The 20250-nt window shown below is 50.8% G+C and overlaps 1 protein-coding gene across 1 annotated transcript; it reads left to right on the top strand.

Annotated features, from left to right (window-relative positions):
* The first annotated feature begins 3714 nt into the window (after positions 1-3714).
* LOC128947904 (endonuclease domain-containing 1 protein-like) lies at positions 3715-8699 on the top strand. Its single transcript, XM_054292420.1, has 3 exons — positions 3715-3788; positions 5830-6151; positions 8157-8699. Exons 2-3 carry the CDS (start codon positions 5864-5866, stop codon positions 8697-8699), a joined length of 831 nt encoding a protein of 276 aa, XP_054148395.1. The 5' UTR covers positions 3715-3788; positions 5830-5863.
* The last annotated feature ends 11551 nt before the right edge of the window (positions 8700-20250 follow it).

Genomic DNA, 20250 nt, shown 5'->3' with positions numbered 1-20250 from the left:
GGAGACCCTTGAGGCACTGCACTCTCAGCAGTCTCCTCCAGGCTGAACATCCCCAGCTCTCTCCCTCACTCCAGAGCAGACACACTCCAGCCCTTGCAGCATCTTCATGGCCTCCACTGGACTCCACTCCAACAGCTTTGCATCCTTCTTGTGCTGTGGGCCCCAGAGCTGGAGGCAGCACTGCAGGTGGGGTCTGAGCAGAGCAGAGCAGAGGGGGACAAATGTCCTGGTCAGAGTCTGTGCTGCTTCCTTCTCTGCTGTGTTTCCAGCTCTGTCCCTCAGGGCACCTCCTGCTCTGCTCAAAGGCACAAAGATGTGGGCAGAGCCTCCAGCTGCTTTGCTTTGCTGCCCATGTGTGGGATTTCTCAGCTGTTCAGATGGTCTGGGGAAAAGCCCAAAGATGGCCTTGGGCCCCCGGGTTCGAAAGGACGAGAGGAAGCTTCAGATTTGTTCTCGGTCTCGGTGTTTATTAATTGCTTATCTAAAAGATTTTCTCTTGGCCTGACAGAGTTCTGCTCAGCAGTCAGCCATGGGCACACACTGAAAGCCCCTGGGGCGGTCACCTATCTTTATACCCGGAGTTACGTATACAATATTTATCATTTTTCTCCAATACCCTCTACCCTTATTAACCAGTGTTCCCCTAGTAAGGTCCAATCCTGGAGTGCCAACATCACCACAGAAGATGGAGGCCCAGAGGAAGAAGAAGAAGGAGAAGGGCACGCCCCAATCCCTCCATCTTGCCTCTCTAGACCCCCCTGTACAGGGATCTTAAACCCTGTATCTCACACTCCAATTAACTTGTCCCTTCACCATTCACCCCAGTGAAATCCTCCCGTCCTCATACTGATGTCATCTCCCATGTGGGATCAAAGTCCAGCCACCAGACATCTCTGGCAGCATTCCAGGACTCCCGAGCCCCCCAGGGGGGGTCTTGCTCACCCTGCACCCCAGTTCTGAGAGACTGAGATCCCACACCCATGTCAGGAGAGAGCTCTGAGGAACGAGTCCTCTCCTCCTCAGCTGTCCCCAAGAGTGTGCAGCTGACTTGTCCCTCCCCTCCTTAGCCAGGCTGTGGCACCAGGGCGCCTCAGGGTGTCCAGAGATCCTGTCTGGAGATCTCCATGTCTGGAGATGCACAAAGCCCAACAATACATGATTGTGGACATCCTGCTCTAGCTGATCCTGCTGCAGCCTGGAGTGTGGACTAGAAGATCCTGAGAAGTCCCTCGAAAACACAACAATTCAGTGATTCTGGGATCCTGGCACATGCTTTTGTTTGGTGGCTTTTGAAAGTGCACCTTGGGGGCAGCAGCTGTTGTATCAAACAGGCAGGCTTTGGCATCAGATCCATAGAGAGCCTGGAGCAGCCAAAGCTGAATTCCTGTGTTGCACTCCTTGGACACCTTCATGCTCTGCTCTGCTTCTGAAGCTTTTCTGCAGATTGAGGGGAAACTGATTTGGGGAAATGTATTCAATGCTTGTCAAAGATCAATGTGTGCCCCATCATGGAGTTTGCAAGAGCTTGCAATAAAAGTGATTTGCTGCAGTGCTGGATTGTAGGGTCAAGTCTTCTATAAACTACAATTTGCTTCTCAGTGAAATTTCTACATCCACCAGTAAAGTGACAGTGCCCAGAGCATCCTTGCAGGACATTGGGTGTGCAAATGCAATCAGAGGATGCCACAACACCCACACAAGTGTCAGCATCAGACACCAGTCATTCTCCTGTGAATGGCATGAACCAAGTGGGCCAGGGTGTCAACAGCTCATACAAGATACCTCCATTGATCCAGGAACAAGACTACCAGCTTTGATGTCCCAAACTTTGACGATTCTTTGGGACTTGAGGCCTTTGCATTGAAGAGTTCTGTAGGTTCTGTGAGTTCAGGATTATGTGGGGTTTCCCCACTTTTCCCCTGGGAGGTGTTGTACACATTGGTCATGCAGCACTGTGGAGCTGGGGGACACTTTGGTGGTCTTTGATGGTTTATGGCCCCTTCTAATGATGTGACCACTGTTGGGCCCCATCAGAAAGGAGGAATTTGCCCCACCTCCACCAGATCTGCTTCTTCTTGGCCTTCTCCTTCATTCTGGCTAAACCCCACTTGGTTTAAGACATCAGTCCCAGGTTAACAGAGACAAAAGAAACCACAGGACTCAACCAGCATGCTTAATAAACTTTGGTCTAACACACTTCTGGACACTTATGGTTGTAAGAAAGAACTCGTCACTTTGTTATTCCTGGACTTTTGGAAACAGAAGAAAATTTGTCCAATTTAGTTTGAGTGAATGAATGGTCATAGAATGACAGAATATTTGGGGTTGGAAAGGAACTTGAAGACCAGCCTCCCGGAAGGCAGGGACACCTTCCAGTATCCCAGGTTCCTCCAAGCCCCAGCCAGCCTGGCCATGGACACTTGCAGGCATGGGGCAGTCTCAGCTTCTGTGGGCAACCTGTGCTGGGGCCTCACCACCCAACAGTAACAAATATCTTCTTAATATCCTTTCTAAACCTACGCTCCTTCCATTTCAAGCCCTTTCAGCTTGTCCCAATAATGTGTTTTTGCCCCAGCCAGCAGCCACACCCCACGCAGCCGCTACCTCCCTCCCTGACCACTGGGATGAGGGAGAGAACTGGAAGGGGATAAGCTGGAAAACTCCTGGGTGGAGATAGAGACAGTTTAACAGGGAAAGCAAAAGCCGTACACACAAGCAAAGCACATCAAGGCATTCCTTCATCATTTCCCATGGATAGAAAGGTGTTCAGCCATCTCCAGGAGGGCTGGGAACTGTTCCACCTGCCAGCTACCTAGGAAGACAAAACCCATCACTCCAATCTCCCCCTCCTTCCTCCTCCTTCCCCTCACTTTGTATCCTCAGCATGATGTCACATGCTCTGGACTATCCTCTGGTCAGTTGGGCTCACCTGTCCTGGTTGTGTCTCCTCCCAACCTCCCAGGTACCCCCAGCCTCCTTGCCAGCCTGGCAGTACAAGAAGCACAAAAGGCCTTGGCCTGTGAAAGCTCTGCCCAGAAATACCAGAAACATCTCTGTGTTATCAACTCTGTGTTCAGCAGAAATCCAAAACACAGCCCCACACCTGCCACTGTCAAGAAAACTAACTCTGAACCCAACACACCTGTCAGCCCCATGCCCTTGTGCAGAGTCTGTCTCCAGCTCTCCTGTAGACTCCTCAAGTACTGGCAGGTGCTCCAAGGTATCCCCAGAGCCTTCTGCTTCCCAGGCCGCTGGGATGGAGCTGTCACACAGCCATGGCAACCAGGCAAGAGAATATTTGTAGCCTGGCCATGGCAATGATGTTCAGGGAGGCTGTAGAAGGACAGACTGTGAATATCTGAGTGTATCAGAGTCAGGCCAGTCCATCCAGTGTCAGCAGAGCTGTTCTGTTGGGAGCAGAAACACGTGTAGGTGCTGGAGCAGCAGCAGCTGCAGCTGGTGGGATTGATGAAAGGATCAAGGAGCCCACCAGACCCTGTTAGCTGACCCTGACATGCCGTGCTGCAAGGCAGCAAATTTGGGAGAAATTCTGGGGAACTATAACAAACAACAGTCAGCACATTTCAGGGTGGGTTTCATCATGCCCCTGAATAAAAACAGGTAACTTCTCTATTCTATAGAATTCCTTGTTTATAACAAGGGGCAAATTTTGGCTGCACGTGATATTTATAGATTGCAGGTGCACTCCTGAGGATTCAAACACTCCTTTCTCGTGGGAGAAGACAGAAGGAACAGTTCAGCTGCCTGTTCTGAGACTCTGCACCAAGGTAAGTTCTTTCTCCCTCCTCACCATTGATTCCAATATTCTAAGTCTTTCCTGACTTTCTGAAATAAATATTTATATGGACAAAGCCCAGGCTGCTGAGCTCCAAGGAGCAATCAGAGCTTATGAATGCATTGAATTTTGCAGCATTTTGGTATTTTCTGTCAGTCAGGAGGGTATGGAGGGAGGGAGTGATTTGGGAAAGAAAATCAAGCACGGTCACCTGAAAATTATCATCAAATTGTTTAATAAGAAGGAAGGGGGAGATTATTGACTACTAAATCTTCACCTATGACCTTCCAAAAAACCTCTAGACAAACAGAGAAGGGGTCTGAATACCTGAGAAAATTTATTCTAAAGGCTTCTTGGGAAATCCAACTACTACCTCTTCCTGGAAAGCATATAAATCCAGAAAGTCTGAGACTGCAGCAGAGGCATTTGAGACTCCTCTGCCACTTTGGGGCTGCGAGCAGAATCCTGTGCCACTCCTTCTCACGGTACTTTCTTTTGTATGAATCTGTTAAAGTAGATATTAAGTTAGAGATATTTCAATCTCATGGAGTGGATCATGCAGAAGGACTTCTCAGACCCTTCTCTGCTTGATTTGGGGCGGCTTTGGGCATGCTCTGCCGAGTACTGTAAAAATTCCGACTTGTAGTTGCAGTTCTCAGTTTCCAGCTCATTGGTCACCACATTCCTGATGCAGGGCTGAACAAGAGGAAAAGGGCCAGATATCTTGGGTCAGAGCAGGGCTGTGTGCAGCTCAGCATCCTGAATCCAGTGGAAATGGAGAGATGAGGGTCAGGGAGAAGAACAAGACAAGGGCAAATGTGCAAGGTGACTTGTCAAGCCTTCAGCAGTGCTGAGCTCAGCCCCTGGCCAGCCCAAGGTGGGCTTTGTGCTTTAGAGGCTGTGGCAGCTTTGTGTGCCAGGAACCCTTTGAACTGCCTGTCCCAGCTGCCTTATCCCAAATGCTGATGATATTAAATCTGTCCAATGAGTGTCTGGCAATGCAAATGGAAGCATCCCTGCTCTCCCAAACCTGTGCTGCCTCTGAAAAGAGACAAAGCTCCTCGTGTGGTTGCCATCATCCCAGGGAGCTTTTCAGCAGTGTTCTCATAAAGGAATGATCTTACTGCCTGCTGAAAATCACATCAGCACTGAGAAAGACAAAACAGGACAGGTGGCTGTCCAAGAAATTCCTGCAATGGTGCCTTTGACTGTCCAGGGAAATCAATCAGCAAAGCTGAAGATGGGCATCAGCAGGAATCCCAAGCAACCAGGGCAAGAGCTGCCCCTCAGGGCTTGCCTTGCAGCAGCCACTGTGCTGATAAGATAGAGGTGTTATCCCTCATGCTTGCTGCTGCCATCTGCTTGGCCCCTTCATTTGCTCCATCCATGTGTCTGCAAGTTCAGAGTCTGGGGTTGGATAACGTGGAAATGCAAGGTGAGCAGCAGGACACGCATGGCCCCATGTCAGCTGAGAGGCAGGAGCCCAGGTGGATGATTTGGGGTTCAGTATTGGGTCTGACTGGAAGAGCTGAGTGTCTGTGTGAACCTGGATGGGGCCAGAGAGCTGTAGGCAGTGCAGCATTGCTGTTCTTGGCCTGCCCAATGGCCCATGAGATTAAAGCCCAGCTGAGCATGGCAGGGGGCTGAGCAGAGTCCGTGCCCAGCTGCAGGTGTGTGCTGTGGGAAGGTGCTGAGAGCAGGAGGGAGGTGGGCAAAGGTGACCTTGTCCCAGGGCTGTGCCTCAGTTGCAAGATCCCTTTGCTGTGAGAGCTGATTGCAGTCCTGGTGGGTTTGGCTCCTTCCTCCTACAGGCTGAGTGCTCCCACTGCTGCCTCTTCTGGGCAGCTAAACCCTGTTTTTGGTTTCACACTTATTGCCCTTGTGATTTTTTCATATCCAGGATGACAAAAAATGACTCCTTTCCTGGTCTCTCACAATTCCCTGCTCTGCCAGCTCTGTCCCTCTGCACAAAAAGGCTCCAGGCCATGACCTGCTCTCTCCAAGCTGAGTGTCCCTCTGCATTTGCCTTCCAGGGGAGCAAGAGCCCTTCACTGAAATCCTGCCACCATGCTGGGGCTGCTGCTGCTGCTGCAGGTGTTGGCCAGCTGCCTCTGGCTGGGACACAGCGAGGTGGTGAACTCCTTTGATAGCTGTCCTCAGTTTTTCTATGATGGGATTCCCCCAGATGGTGCCCTGAATCCAAAGAACCCAGCCCGGATCTGTCAGCGCTTCAGGAACTCGTATCACTATGCCACCCTGTACGACAGAGACAGGAGAATTCCAGTGTACTCTGCTTACAAATACCAGCCTGTAGAAGAGAAGAGACCTCGAGGATGGTGGTTTCTTGAGCCTCAGGTGAGTGTCTCTCACACAGCACATCACATGACCCTCCGGCCATTCAGAGTTGAGCTGCAGCGTTTAAATTACCACTTCTATTTCCTAACACCCCAATACACACACGCAAATGGACACACAGATGGGAATGTCCTCATTGAACATCAAACACCTGCACCACATGGTTCCTCTGATGCATCTGAGACATCAGCAGGAGCATGAGATGAATCACATCCCAAAGGTGCCCAGCTCTCTACCTTCACCTGACAGGAACAGCCAATCACATTACTTGGCATGACATGACAAAGTCAAATGCTTCCCCTCCCTGTGCCCTGCTCTGCTGGCTGACCAAGTGATGGGGAAAAGGCATCCAGGAGAGGCAAAACTTGAGGGACCAACAGTCCTGCTGGGATCTGAGCCCCACTTTGCCCTGAGCTGTTCTGCATCCCTAGCAGAGCTTCTCTGCTCCCAGTGAAGAGTCAAACAGGCTTTGATTGGTGTTAGGGAAGTGAAGAGAAACACAGAATGGGATAAGATTGTCCAGGGACAAATCCTTGAGGGAAAAGGCACCGGAGATGAGAGGGTCAGGTTAACTGTGCAGGGATACCTGGACAGTTTCATGCAGTGCAAAGTGAGGAGCGTCAGTGTTGGTCCAGTCACAAGGGTGTGATCTTCACCCATGGGCAGTGACCCCTGAGCACCTTTGGCTCAGGCTTGGTCCAGAAGGATTCAGCAGACAGACAGAACTCCACAAGCTCTAGAGGCCTCAGATAAACTTCAGCAGAACAGGCCAGGCCAATTGCAGAAGAGAAAAAGAAGCAATTCCTGTCACTGGTAAGGACAGAGCAGCAGGACAGCATTTGGGGGAAGGTGAGCCAGAGAAGGAAGCCACAGGCCCTACTCCAAAGGAAGGCTAAATATGTTTCTCTAAAGGTGAACCAAATGATGTTAAAGTTATGAAAAAAAATCATCTTTTCATATTATGCATAGGAACTCAAGCACCTAATCTGGTTTTGCACCACTGCAGCCTCCACATTCTCTCTTTCTGGTAAATCATAGAATGGTTTATGTTGAAAAAACCTTAAAGACCATCTCAGTCCAATTGCCTTGCATGGACCAGGCCACTTGCCATTACACCAGAATGCTTCAATGCCTATCTAACCTGGCGTTTTCCTCCTAGACCTTGGACCCTGGCCTTCCCAAAAACCTTTGATTTTGTTGATTTTCTCCTGAGTCCTTTTTGGAGTATTTAGGTCTCTTTAAAAAAAAGCATACTTTTGGGATGACAGGCTCCTCTCAGAGGCCGATCATTTGTAACTTTGCAGTGATGCTGCAGAAAATTCTCCCTGGCCCAGATCAGCTCTGGGACACATTCTCAGCACTGCTGTAACAGATTCCATTCACTTTGGGATCTTTTTGCTTATGGAGCAAAACTGTTCATCCTCGAATGAACTGCAGCCCTCTCAGGGAAACCTCAGCTCCAGGACTGATTTCCTGACACATCTCCCTGTGTATGGGGTTACAGGAGGCAACCTCTGGTGTTCCAGGACTGGGGTACACTTGTAGCAACAACACATAAAATCACAGAATCACAGAATCACAGAATGACAGTGTGGTGTGAGGGAATCCAGGGAGAGCCCTGGGCAGATTTGGGCTGTGGAGACAGGAGGAAAGGGAAGCAGATTTGGCAGGGGAGATGAAGTCCCACCAAAATCACCTTTCAATCCTAGGAGTGGGAAATGCTCCTTGTCTCATGCAAGTATCCATGCTCCCAGCACAGGCTGCAGGCTGGATCACAAAGGTCACAAGTCAAACTGAGAGCAGTCAGATTCTGAGCTGCTTGCCCTTTTAAGCTTTTGTGTTCATGTGGGTTGGTCATGTCTATGATTTCTCTCAGATTCATTCATTTTCATACACTGAGATGACAAAAAATGGGATCTTGACCCTGTGAGATTTCTGCTCCAGGGAAATCTTCTCCATTACTCCCATTCCCAATTCTAACATCTCTTTCTTTTTCCCTGTACAGCTCATAGATAATTGCAATCTTAAAGAGATGAAAAAAGAGTCAGACATCAAGAAAGAATGCAAAATCTCCCAAGAAGTTATCAAAAGGAGCCAGGCTGTAGATGATGACTACAAAGGGCTGAAGGATTTGGACCGTGGCCATTTGAGCCCCAGTGGCCATATGGATAAGGATGTGAGTAAAATGGCTACCTTCACCCTTACCAACATAGTGCCCCAGGACAGCACTCTCAACAACGGACAGTGGAGGGTCTATGAGGATAAAACAATGAAGAAAAACACCAAGGACTGTAAAACCACCTACGTGATCACGGGTGCTGTGCATGGGAACACCTACATATCCCATGAGAGGGTGAACAGACCCAGCCACATTTGGTCAGCTGCCTGCTGTATGTTGGACAAAAAGCCCCCAAAGGCTTGGGGGGCCATTGCTGAGAATGACAAGAACCAGGTGGAGGAGCTCAGCCTGGGAGAGCTGGAGGACAGGTTGACTGAGCTCTATGGTGGAAGGGTTACTCTGTTCAACAATGCCTGTCCCCGAGAATAAGCCTCACAGCCTCATTAGAATAGCCTCGGTGGCTTTTCACACACATCATAGAATCACAGAATCACAGAGTAGGTTGATTTTGATGGGACCTGAAAGCCTTAAAGATCATCTCATTCTAACCTGCCTTCCATGGGCAGGGACACCTTCCACTACACCAGCTTGTCCCAAGCCCTCCCCAGCCTGGCCTTGAACCCTTCCAGACATGGGGCAGTCAAAACAGCTCTGGGTAACTTTTACTCGTACCACAGCCTGCTCACTGTAATTCACTGCTTTATAATATCCCATCTAACCCTGCCCTCCATCAGTGTGAAACCATTCCCTCCTGTCCTCTTACTCCATACCCTTGTCCAAAGACCCTCTCCAGCCCTCTTGGAGATCCCTGAGGTACTGGACCCTCAGCAGTCTCCTCCAGGCTGAACATCCCCAGCTCTCTCACCCTCTCCGCAGAGCAGACACACCCCAGCCCTTGGAGCACCTTCATGGCCTGCACTGGACTCCACTCCAACAGCTTTCCATCCTTCTTGTGCTGTGGGCCCACAGCTGGAGGCAGCACTGCAGGTGGGGTCTGAGCAGAGCAGAGCAGAGGGGCACCAATGTCCTGGTCAGAGTCTGTGCTGCTTCCTTCTCTGCTGTGTTTCCAGCTCTGTCCCTCAGGGCACCTCCTGCTCTGCTCAAAGGCACAAAGATGTGGGCAGAGCCTCCAGCTGCTTTGCTTTGCTGCCCGTGTCAGGAGAGAGCTCTGAGGAACGAGTCCTCTCCTCCTCAGCTGTCCCCAAGAATGTGCAGCTGACTTGTCCCTCCCCTCCTTAGCCAGGCTGTGGCACCAGGGCGCCTCAGGGTGTCCAGAGATCCTGTCTGGAGATCTCCATGTCTGGAGATACACAAAGCCCAACAATACATGATTCTGGACAACCTGCTCTAGCTGATCCTGCTGCAGCCTGGAGTGTGGACTAGAAGATCCTGAGAAGTCCCTCCAAAACACAACAATTCAGTGATTCTGTCATCCTGGCACATGCTTTTGTTTGGTGGCTTTTGAAAGTGCACCTTGAGAGCAGCAGCTTTTGTATCAAACAGGCAGGCTTTGGCATCAGATCCATAGAGAGCCTGGAGCAGCCAAAGCTGAATTCCTGTGCTGCACTCCTTGGACACCTTCATGCTCTCTTCTGCTTCTGAAGCTTTTCTGCAGATTGATGGGAAACTGATTTGGAGAATTGTATACAATGCTTGTCAAAGATCCATGTGTGCCCCATCATGGAGTTTGCAAGAGCTTACAATAAACGTGATTTGCTGCAGTGCCGGCTTGCAGGGTCATGTCTTCTGTAAACCATAATTTGTTTCTCTCTGATACTTATACATCCACCAGTAAAGTCACATTTCCCAGAGCATCCTTGCAGGACATTGGGTGTGAAATGCAATCAGGGGATGCCACAACACCTACACAAGTGTCAGCATCAGACACCAGTTATTCTCCTGTGAGTGGCATGAACGAAGTGGGCCAGGGTGCCAACAGCTCATGCAAGCTGTGTCACTTTCAGAGGTGCCAGCTTGGCACTGGACATCTCAGCTCAGGAGCTGTTGTTCATTGTCTTGCTGGGTCTCACTGCTCAGCCAGGACCAACCTGTTTGGGGGCTGCACTAAAACACAGGTTCTGGTGGAGGTGCAGAGTGAGGCAGCCCCATGCAGGTGTCTCCAGGTGTGCTGGTGTCCCAGCTGTGACCACAGCCAGCAGAGCTGCAGGCCTGCCTCAGCTGCATAAAGAGCTGCACCCTGGGCCCCTGCAGCTGCCCTGAGCTTTGGAGAGCCCCACTGGGGCTGGCTGATGTGCTGCAGCATCCTGGGCAGCAGGCACCCCCAGCTGGGCCAGCAGCCAGAGGCCAGGCCCATTCCCCAGGGGCAGCTCTGGGGGCTCTGCACACCTGAGCACAGGCACCAGGTGCCAGGGCAGACACGGGGCACGGCCTGGCAGCACCATGCAGTTCTGCTCCTCTTCCTCCAGCTGCCATGGCCACAGCAGCAAGAGCCCTGCCTTCTGCCAGCGGGGCTGCACACACCCCTGGGAGAAGATGTTGCTTTTAGGAGAGCAAAGTGAGCACATCACTCTCACTGCCTTTGCTGGACAGCTCCTGCCCTCCCAGGTCCTCTGCCTGCATGGATTTTTTCTGCTGGGATCAAATGCTGACACAGCCCCTGCTGGGAAGAAAGCATCAGAGTGACTTCAGGCTGAGGCCCCTCTGCAGACACCTCTGCTGTACCTCAGGCTGAGGCTCCCTCTGACTTGCTCACCCACCTCTGCACACTGGCTGGGGCTTGGGACCACACTCATCCTCACCATTCCTCATGCCATGTCTCACTGCCCCCACCTTCCAGGCTCTGGAGCCACTGGCTGCTTGACCAACTGTCGTGGTTTGACACTGGCAAAACACCAGGCACCCACAAAAGCTGCTCACTCAGCCTCCCCTGTTACTGCCACAAAGAGGAGAGGAAAAAAAAAATAAAAAAAGATATATGAGTTGAGATAAGGACTCAGAGTAAAACTCTCAAGGGCAAAACTTGTTCAACTTAGAGATAGAAAATGAGTTTATCACAAACACAATCAGAGGAAGATAATGAGAAGTAAAATAGCCCTTTAAAAACACCTTTTCTTTCCTCAACACTTCCCTCCTTCCCACCAACAGCACAGGCAGACAGAGTGAGCGGGGCTTGGTCAGTTCATCACCCAAGGTTCTCTTCCAATGCTTAGGGAGAGGAGTCCCTCCCCTTCTGCACCGTGGGGTCCCTCCCATGGGAGACAGTTCTCCTTGAACTTCTCCAGTGGGGCTCCACTCTCACTAGCAGCAGTCCAACCAAAACTGCTGCAACAGGAGGCCCTCCCACAGGCACACAGTCCTCCCCAAACTGCCCTGGCCTGGGTCATCCTTCCATTGGGTGAAGTCCTCCCAGGACAGGCTGCTCCAGCAGGGGAGCAGGGGACCCGTCTCTTCACCAGGTCTCCCAGTGGTCCCCAACATCCACCCACTCCAATGTGGGCAGCTCTGAAATGGGCTGTGGGTGGATCTCTGCATCCCCTATGGATCCCCATGGGCCGTGGGTGGATCTCTGCATTCCCCATGGATCCCCATGGGCTGTGGGTGGATCTCTGCATTCCCCATGGATCCCCACGAGCTGTGGGTGGAACTCTGCATTCCCCATTAATCCCCAGGGCATGCAGGGGAACTGCTGCTTCACCACAGTCACACCAAGGCCTACAGAGGAATCTCTGCTCTGGTGCCCGGAGCATCACCTCTCCCTCCTTCTCCACTGACCTTGGTGTCTCCATGTTGTTTCCCTCACATGTTCTCAACGCCTCCTAGTCTAAGGCTGCAATTCAAACTGCACACGCCACTTTGCTTTCATTTTCCACTTAAATATGTTATTGCAGAGGTTTTTACAACATCTCTAACTGTCCCAGCTGTGGGCACCAGCATGTCCATCTTCAGGGCCATCAGGGACTGGATCTGCCAGACAAGGTGGAAGCTTCTAGCAGCTTCTCACAGAAGCCACCTCTGTGGCACTTCTGCTACGAAAATCCAGCCTGTGCAAAACCAACACACCAAGCCCATCAGTTCTAATCAGTGCTGGGTCACTGGGGAGGTGCCAGATGCCTGGAGATTGGCCATTGTGACACCCATCCACAAGAAGGGCTGGGAGGAGAATCTGGGGAATTACAGGCGTGTCCCCCTGAACTTGCATCCGAGAAGGATTTTGGAGCAGATTGTCCTGAGTGTGATCACAGGACACATCCAGGAGAACCAAGGCATCAGTCCCATCCACCAGGGCTTTAGGAAAGGCAGGTCCTGCCTAGGGAACTGGATTTCCTTTGATGACCAGATGACCGGCCCAGCGGATAATGGGGGATGGCTGTGGAAGTGTCTACCTGGACTTCACCAAAGCCTCTGGCACAGTCTGCCACAGCATTCTCCTGGAAAAGCTGTCAGCCCAGGCCTTGGAGAGGTGCTCTCCTGGCTGCCTCAGGAGCTGCCTGCATGTCCAGGCCCAGAGAGCCTTGGTGAGCAGTGCCACATGCAGCTGGCGTCCGGCCACAAGCGCTGTCCCCAGGGACCAGGGTGGGGCCCGGTACCATTGAAGATCTTTCCTGATGATCTGGATGAGGGGATGCAGGGAACACTCAGCAAGATCACAGATGGTGCCAACTCTGGAGGGAGACTCAGCTGCTGGAGGGCAGGAAGGCTCTGCAGAGGGATCTGCACAGGCTGGATCCACGGGCCGAGGCCACCTCTGCAGGCCGTGCAGAGCAAGGCCATGGAGCTGCTGAAGGCCCTGCAGGGAAAGGCCTGAGAGGAGCAGCTGAGGCAGCTGGGGTTCTTTAGCCCAGACATGGGGGCTCTGAGAGATCATTTCTCTCTCCAGCTCCCTGAAAAGGGGCTGTAGCCAGCTGGGGATCAGCATTTTCTGCTGGACTACCAGCGAGACGATGAGAGGGCAAGGCCTTGACCTGCACCAGAAGGGATTCTGGTGGCACATCAGGAGGAATTTCTTCACATAAAGAGTGATTCAACATTGGAATGGACTGTCTGAAGATGTGGTGAAATCCCAATCTCTGCGGACTGGATGTGGCACTCAGTGCCATGGGCCATTTGAGCAGTGTGTGATTGGTCCAAGGTTGGACTCCACGATGCCAGAGGCCTTTTCCAACAGAAATAATTCTGTGCTTCTCCCAGGAAGCCAGCTTGGAGCTGAGCACAGGGCTGCCCCAGCTCCACAAGCATGCTGCCAGGCACCTTTCAGCTGGCATTGCCTCTGCTTTCTGCTGAGCCTGCTGTGAATGGGCAATAGGGATGGAGCCCTTTGCTGAGCCCAGAGCTGCTCCATGCCCACGGTGGGGTGGGAAGCACCTGAGTTCCCTGGGAAGGTGCAGCTGCACTGCCATGGCAGGGTAATTTTGCTGTTTGCTCTATGTCTGTCCATCTGTGGGGAGAGCTGTGGGCTCCAGTGGGTCACAGGGATTTTTCTCACTTGGGAAAAAAGATTTTTGCTGGGAATTGTGAGGAGACATTGTGATCTCAAGCCACTTTACTCCTCACGGTTGGATCAGGCAGCTGGCTAACCCCATTTCCAGTAACACCAATGGTTCACATTCTGTGGACTGAACATGTTGCCATGTGCCGTCCCAAAAGAGAAGGAGACAGGAGAATCAAGACAGTGATATCTTCTAAACTTTGCTTGAGAGAGCAGCTAAGCAAAGATCCTTTAGTCCATCCAGGAAACAAACTTCCCTGTTTGGCAACTTTTATGAGGTTACATTGTAAAATTGCAACTCTGATTTCTGAGGAACTGCTTATCTGTTGTATATCTGGGTGGCTTTCTGCAATGACCCCTGCAATGAGGTCCTCACTTCCTGTACCTGGGCAAAATGTCCCTTGCTGATGTGCAACAGCACTTTGGCACAGGAATATCAGCCAAGAACCATCGGGGGTCAGGTCAGGAGGTGTTCAGGAATGCTGCTGCCCAACTGCTGTGCCACACACGTGAAGATACTGCAGAGAACATTGTGGACAACCTGCTCTAGCTGGTCGTGCTGCAGCCTGGAGTCTGGACTAGAAGATGTTTAGAATTCCCTCTGAAACAAAACAATTCAGTGATTCTGTCATCCTGGCACATGCTTTTGTTTGGTGGCTTTTGAAAGTGCACCTTGGGAGCAGCAGCTGTTGTATCAGACAGGCAGGCCTGGGATCAGATCCATAGAGAGCTTGGAGCAGCCAAAGCTGAATTCGTGTGTTGTACTCCTTCGACACCTTCATGCTCTGCTCTGCTTCTGAAGCTTTTCTGCAGATTGATGGGAAACTGATTTGGGGAAATGTATTCAATGCTTGTCAAAGATCCATGTGTGCCCCATCATGGAGTTTGCAAGAGCTTGCAATAAAAGGGATTTGCTGCAGTGCTGGATTGCAAGGCCACGTCTTGTATAAACCACGAACTGCTTCTCACTGAAATTTCTACTTTCACCAGTAAAGTCACAGTGCCCAGAGCATCCTTGCAGGACATTGGGTGTACAAATGCAATCAGAGGATGCCACAAGAGCCACACAAGTGTCAGCATCAGGCACCAGTTATTCTCCTGTGAATGGCATGAACCAAGTGTGCCAGGGTGCCAACAGCTCTTACAAGATACCTCCATTCATCCTAGAACAAGACCACCAACTTTGATGTCCCAAACTTTTATGATCTTTGGAGTTGTGGGCGCTGCATGAAAGAATTCAATGGGTTCTTTGATTTCAGGACTCTGGGGCAGTGTCCCACTTTTCCCCTGGGAGGGGTTTTACACTTGCTCAGGCAGCACTGTGTAGTTCGGGGACACCTTGGTGCTCTTTGATGGTTTATGGCCCCTCCTAATGATGTGACCACAGTCGGGCCCTGCTTTGTTCTGTCAGTTGGGCCCCATCAGAAAGGAGGAATTTACCCCACCTCCACCAGATCTGCTTCTTCTTGGCCTTCTCCCTCATGCTGGCTAAACCCCACTTTGTTTAAGACATCAGTGCCAGGTTAACAGAGACAAAAGAAACCACAGGACTCAACCAGCATCGTTAAATAAATTTTGGTCTAACACACTTCTTCTGGACACTTATGGTTGTAACAAACAACTCGTCATTCTGTTTTTCCTGGACTTTTGGAAAGAGAAGAAAATTTGTCCAATTTAGTTTGAGTGAATGAATGGTCATTGAATGACAGAATGTTTTGGCTTGGAAAGGACCTTAATGACCAGCTTACATCCGTGTCCTCTCATAGGCAGGGACACCTTCCAGTATCTCAGGCTCGTCCAAGCCCCAGCCAGCCTGGCCATGGACACTTGCAGTCATGGGGCAGTCTCAGCTTCTGTGGGCAACCTGTGCTGGGGCTTCACCACCCCACAGTAACAAATATCTTCTTCATATCCTTTCTAAACCCACACTCCTTCCATTTCAAGCCCTTTCAGCTTGGCCCAGTGCTTTGGTTTAACCCCAGCCAGCAGCCATGTTCCACAAAACCCCTCCCTCCCAGACCATCAGGATCAGGGAGAGAACTGGAAGGGGAAAAGGTGGAAAACTCATGGATGGAGATAGAAACAGTTTAACAGGGAAAGCAAAGGCTGAGCACACAAGCAAAGCACATCAAGGAATTCCTTCACCATTTTCCATGGACAGAAAGGTGTACAGCCACCTCCAGGAGAGCAGGGCTCCATCCCACCTAACAGCTACCTGGGAAGCGACAAAATCCAGCTACAAAACTCAACATTCCAAATGCCCAATCCTTCCCCTCATTTATACACTCTGCATGATGTCACATGCTCTTGAATATCCTCTGGTCAGTTGGACTCACCTGTCCTGGTTGTGTCTCCTCCCAACCTCCCAGGTACCCCCAGCCTCCTTGCCAGCCTGGCAGTACAGAAAGCACAAAAGGCCTTGGCCTGTGAAAGCTCTGCCCAGCAATACCAGAAACATCTCTGTGTTATCAACTCTGTGTTCAGCACAACTCCAAAACACAGCCCCACACCTGCCACTGACAAAAACATTATCTCTAAACCCAGCACACCTGTCAGCTCCAAGCCCGTGTGCAGAGTCTGTCTCCAGCTCTCCTGTAGACTCCTCAAGTACTAGCAGGTGCTCCAAGGTATCCCCAGAGCCTTCTCCTTCCCAGGCCGCTGGGATGGAGCTGTCACACAGCCATGGCAACCAGGCAAGAGAATATTTGCAGCCTGGCCATGGCAATGATGTTCAGGGAGGCTGCAGAAGGACAGATTGTGAATATCTGAGTGTATCAGAGTCAGGCCAGTCCATCCAGCATCAGCAGAGCTGTTCTGTTGGGAGCAGAAACACGTGTAGGTGCTGGAGCAGCAGCAGCTGCAGCTGGTGGGATTGATGAAAGGATCAAGGAACCCACCAGACCCTGTTAGCTGACCCTGACATGCCATGCTGCAAGGCAGCACATTTGAGAGAAAGTCTGGGGAAACTAAAACAACTGTCAACCACTTTCAGGGGGAGTATGAACAAACTCTGTAAATAAAAATAGAAAACTTCTCCTTTCTGTGGAATTCCCTGTTTGAAACAAGGGGCAAATTTATGCCTGGATATATATTGCAGTGGCACTCCTGAGGATTCAAACTCTCCTTTCTCCAGGGAGAAGACAGAAGGAATGATTCAGCTGCCTCTTTTGGGACCCTGCTTCAAGGTAAGCTCATGCTCCTTCCTCAACAATGCCTCCAATATTCAAAGTCTTTCCTGAGTTTTGGAATGAATATACATATGCAAACACTGGGCTGGAATTGCTGAACTCTTAAGGAGCAATCAGAGCTTATGCATACAACGAGTTTTGTAGGACTTGAGTATTTTCTGTCATTCAGGAGGGCAAGGACAGAGGAAGTGATTTGGGAAAGAAACTCAAGCCAGCTCACCTGAAAATTAACAACTTTTAATTTAATCTGAAATCTAACAAACGGTTGAATAAGAAGGATGGGGGAGACTATTCAGTACTGAAACTCCACCCATGACCTTGCAAAAAACCTCTGGACTAACACAGGTGTGGTCTAAATTCCCAGGAAAAGTTACTCAAAAAGCTTCTTGCGAAATCCAACTGTCACTTCCTGGAGAGCATATAAACCCAGAGAGTGTGAGACTGCAGCAGAGGCATTTGAGACTCCTCTGCCACTTTGGGGCTGCGAGCAGAATCCTGTGCCACTCCTTCTCACGGTAGGCTGTGAATCTGTTATATTAGATTTTACCTTTGTTAGATCTATTTTAATCTCCAGGAGTGGGTCATGCAGATGGACTTTTCAGACCCTTCTCTCCTTGATTTAGGGCAGCTTTGGGCATGCTCTGCCGAGTACTGTAAAAATTCCGACTTGTAGTTGCAGTTCTCAGTTTGCAGCTCATTGGTCACCACATTCCTGATCCAGGGCTGAACAAGAGGAAAAGGAGCAGATATCTTGGGTCAGAGCAGGGCTGTGTGCAGCTCAGCATCCTGAATCCAGTGAAAAGGGAGAGATGAGGGGCAGGGAGAAGAACAAGACAAGGGCAAATGTGCAAGGTGACTTGTCAAGCCTTCAGCAGTGCTGAGCTCAGCCCCTGGCCAGCCCAAGGTGGGCTTTGTGCTTTAGAGGCTGTGGCAGCTTTGTGTGCCAGGAACCCTTTGAACTGCCTGTCCCAGCTGCCTGATCCCAAATGCTGATGATATTAAATCTGTCCAATGAGGGTCTGGCAATGCAAATGGAAGCATCCCTGCTCTCCCAAACCTGTGCTGCCTCTGAAAAGAGACAAAGCCCCTTGCTTGCTTGCCAGCATCCCAGGGAGCTTTTCAGCAGTTTTCTCTTAAAGGAATGACCTTAATGACTGCTGAAAATCACATCAGCACTGAGAAAGACAAAACAGGACAGGTGGCTGTCCAAGAAATTCCTGCAGTGGTGCCTTTGACTGTCCAGGGAAATCAATCAGAAAAGCTGAAGATGGGCATCAGCAGGAATCCCAAGCAACCAGGGCAAGAGCTGCCCCTCAGGGCTTGCATTGCAGCAGGCATTGTGCTGATAAGATAGAAGTTGTTATCCCTCATGCTTGCTGCTGCCATCTGCTTGGCCCCTTCATTTGCTCCCTCCATGTGTCTGCAAGTTCAGAGTCTGGGGTTGGATAACGTGGAAATGCAAGGTGAGCAGCAGGACATGCATGGCCCCATGTCAGCTGAGAGGCAGGAGCCCAGGTGGATGATTTGGGGTTCAATATTGGGTCTGACTGGAAGAGCTGAGTGTCTGTGTGAACCTGGATGGGGCCAGAGAGCTGTAGGCAGTGCAGCATTGCTGTTCTTGGCCTGCCCAATGGCCCATGAGATTAAAGCCCAGCCCAGCATGGCAGGGGGCTGAGCAGAGTCCGTGCCCAGCTGCAGGTGTGTGCTGTGGGAAGGTGCTGAGAGCAGGAGGGAGGTGGGCAAAGGTGACCTTGTCCCAGGACTGTGCCTCAGTTGCAAGATCCCTTTGCTGTGAGAGCTGATTGCAGTCCTGGTGGGTTTGGCTCCTTCCTCCGACAGGCTGAGTGCTCCCACTGCTGCCTCTTCTGGGCAGCTAAACCCTGTTTTTGGTTTCACCCTTATTGCCCTTGTGATTTTTTCATATCCAGGATGACAAAAAATGACTCCTTTCCTGGTCTCTCACAATTCCCTGCTCTGCCAGCTCTGTCCCTCTGCACAAAAAGGCTCCAGACCATGACCTGCTCTCTCCAAGCTGAGTGTCCCTCTGCATTTGCCTTCCAGGGGAGCAAGAGCCCTTCACTGAAATCCTGCCACCATGCTGGGGCTGCTGCTGCTGCAGGTGTTGGCCAGCTGCCTCTGGCTGGGACACAGCGAGGTGGTGAACTCCTTTGATAGGTGTCCTCAGTTCTTCTATGATGGGATTCCCCCAGATGGTGCCCTGAATCCAAATAACCCAGCCCGGATCTGTCAGCGCTTCAACAACTCGTATCACTATGCCACCCTGTACGACAGAGACAGGAGAATTCCAGTGTACTCTGCTTACAAATACCAGCCTGTAGAAGAGAAGAGACCTCGAGGATGGTGGTTTCTTGAGCCTCAGGTGAGTGTCTCTCTTACAGCACATCACATGACCCTCCGGCCATTCAGAGTTGAGCTGCAGCGTTTAAATTACCACTTCTATTTCCTAACACCCCAATACACACACGCAAATGGACACACAGATGGGAATGTCCTCATTGAACATCAAACACCTGCACCACATGGTTCCTCTGATGCATCTGAGACATCAGCAGGAGCATGAGATGAATCACATCCCAAAGGTGCCCAGCTCTCTACCTTCACCTGACAGGAACAGGAAATCACATTTCTTGGCAGGACATGAAAAAGTCAAATGCTTCCCGTCCCTGTGCCCTGCTCTGCTGGCTGACCAAGTGATGGGGAAAAGGCATCCAGGAGAGGCTAAACTTGAGGGACCAACAGTCCTGCTGGGCTCTGATCCCCACTTTGCCCTGAGCTGTTCTGCATTCCTGGCAGAGCTTATCTGCTCCCAGTGAAGCGTCAAACAGGCTTTGATTGGTGTTAGAGAAGTGAAGAGAAACACAGAACGGGATGAGATGGTCCAGGGACAAATCCTTGAGGGAAAAGGCACCGGAGATGAGAGGGTCGGGTTAACTGTGCAGGGATACCTGGACAGTTTCATGCAGTGCAAAGTGAGGAGCGTCAGTGTTGGTCCAGTCACAAGGGTGTGATCTTCATCCATGGGCAGTGACCCCTGAGCACCTTTGGCTCAGGCTTGGTCCAGAAGGATTCAGCAGACAGACAGAACTCCACAAGCTCTAGAGGCCTCAGATAAACTTCAGCAGAACAGGCCAGGCCAATTGCAGAAGAGAAAAAGAAGCAATTCCTGTCACTGGTAAGGACAGAGCAGCAGGACAGCATTTGGGGGAAGGTGAGCCAGAGAAGGAAGCCACAGGCCCTACTCCAAAGGAAGGCTAAATATGTTTCTCTAAAGGTGAACCAAATGATGTTAAAGTTATGAAAAAAAATCATCTTTTCATATTATGCA

The sequence above is a fragment of the Melozone crissalis genome, unplaced genomic scaffold, assembly GCF_028551555.1.
Source record: "Melozone crissalis strain CALT ecotype California unplaced genomic scaffold, PUWL_Pcris_2 ptg000110l_1, whole genome shotgun sequence".
Lineage (NCBI taxonomy): Eukaryota > Metazoa > Chordata > Aves > Passeriformes > Passerellidae > Melozone > Melozone crissalis.
The sequence above is the reverse complement of the archived record's forward strand: the minus strand, read 5'-3'. Positions and strand labels throughout refer to the sequence as shown.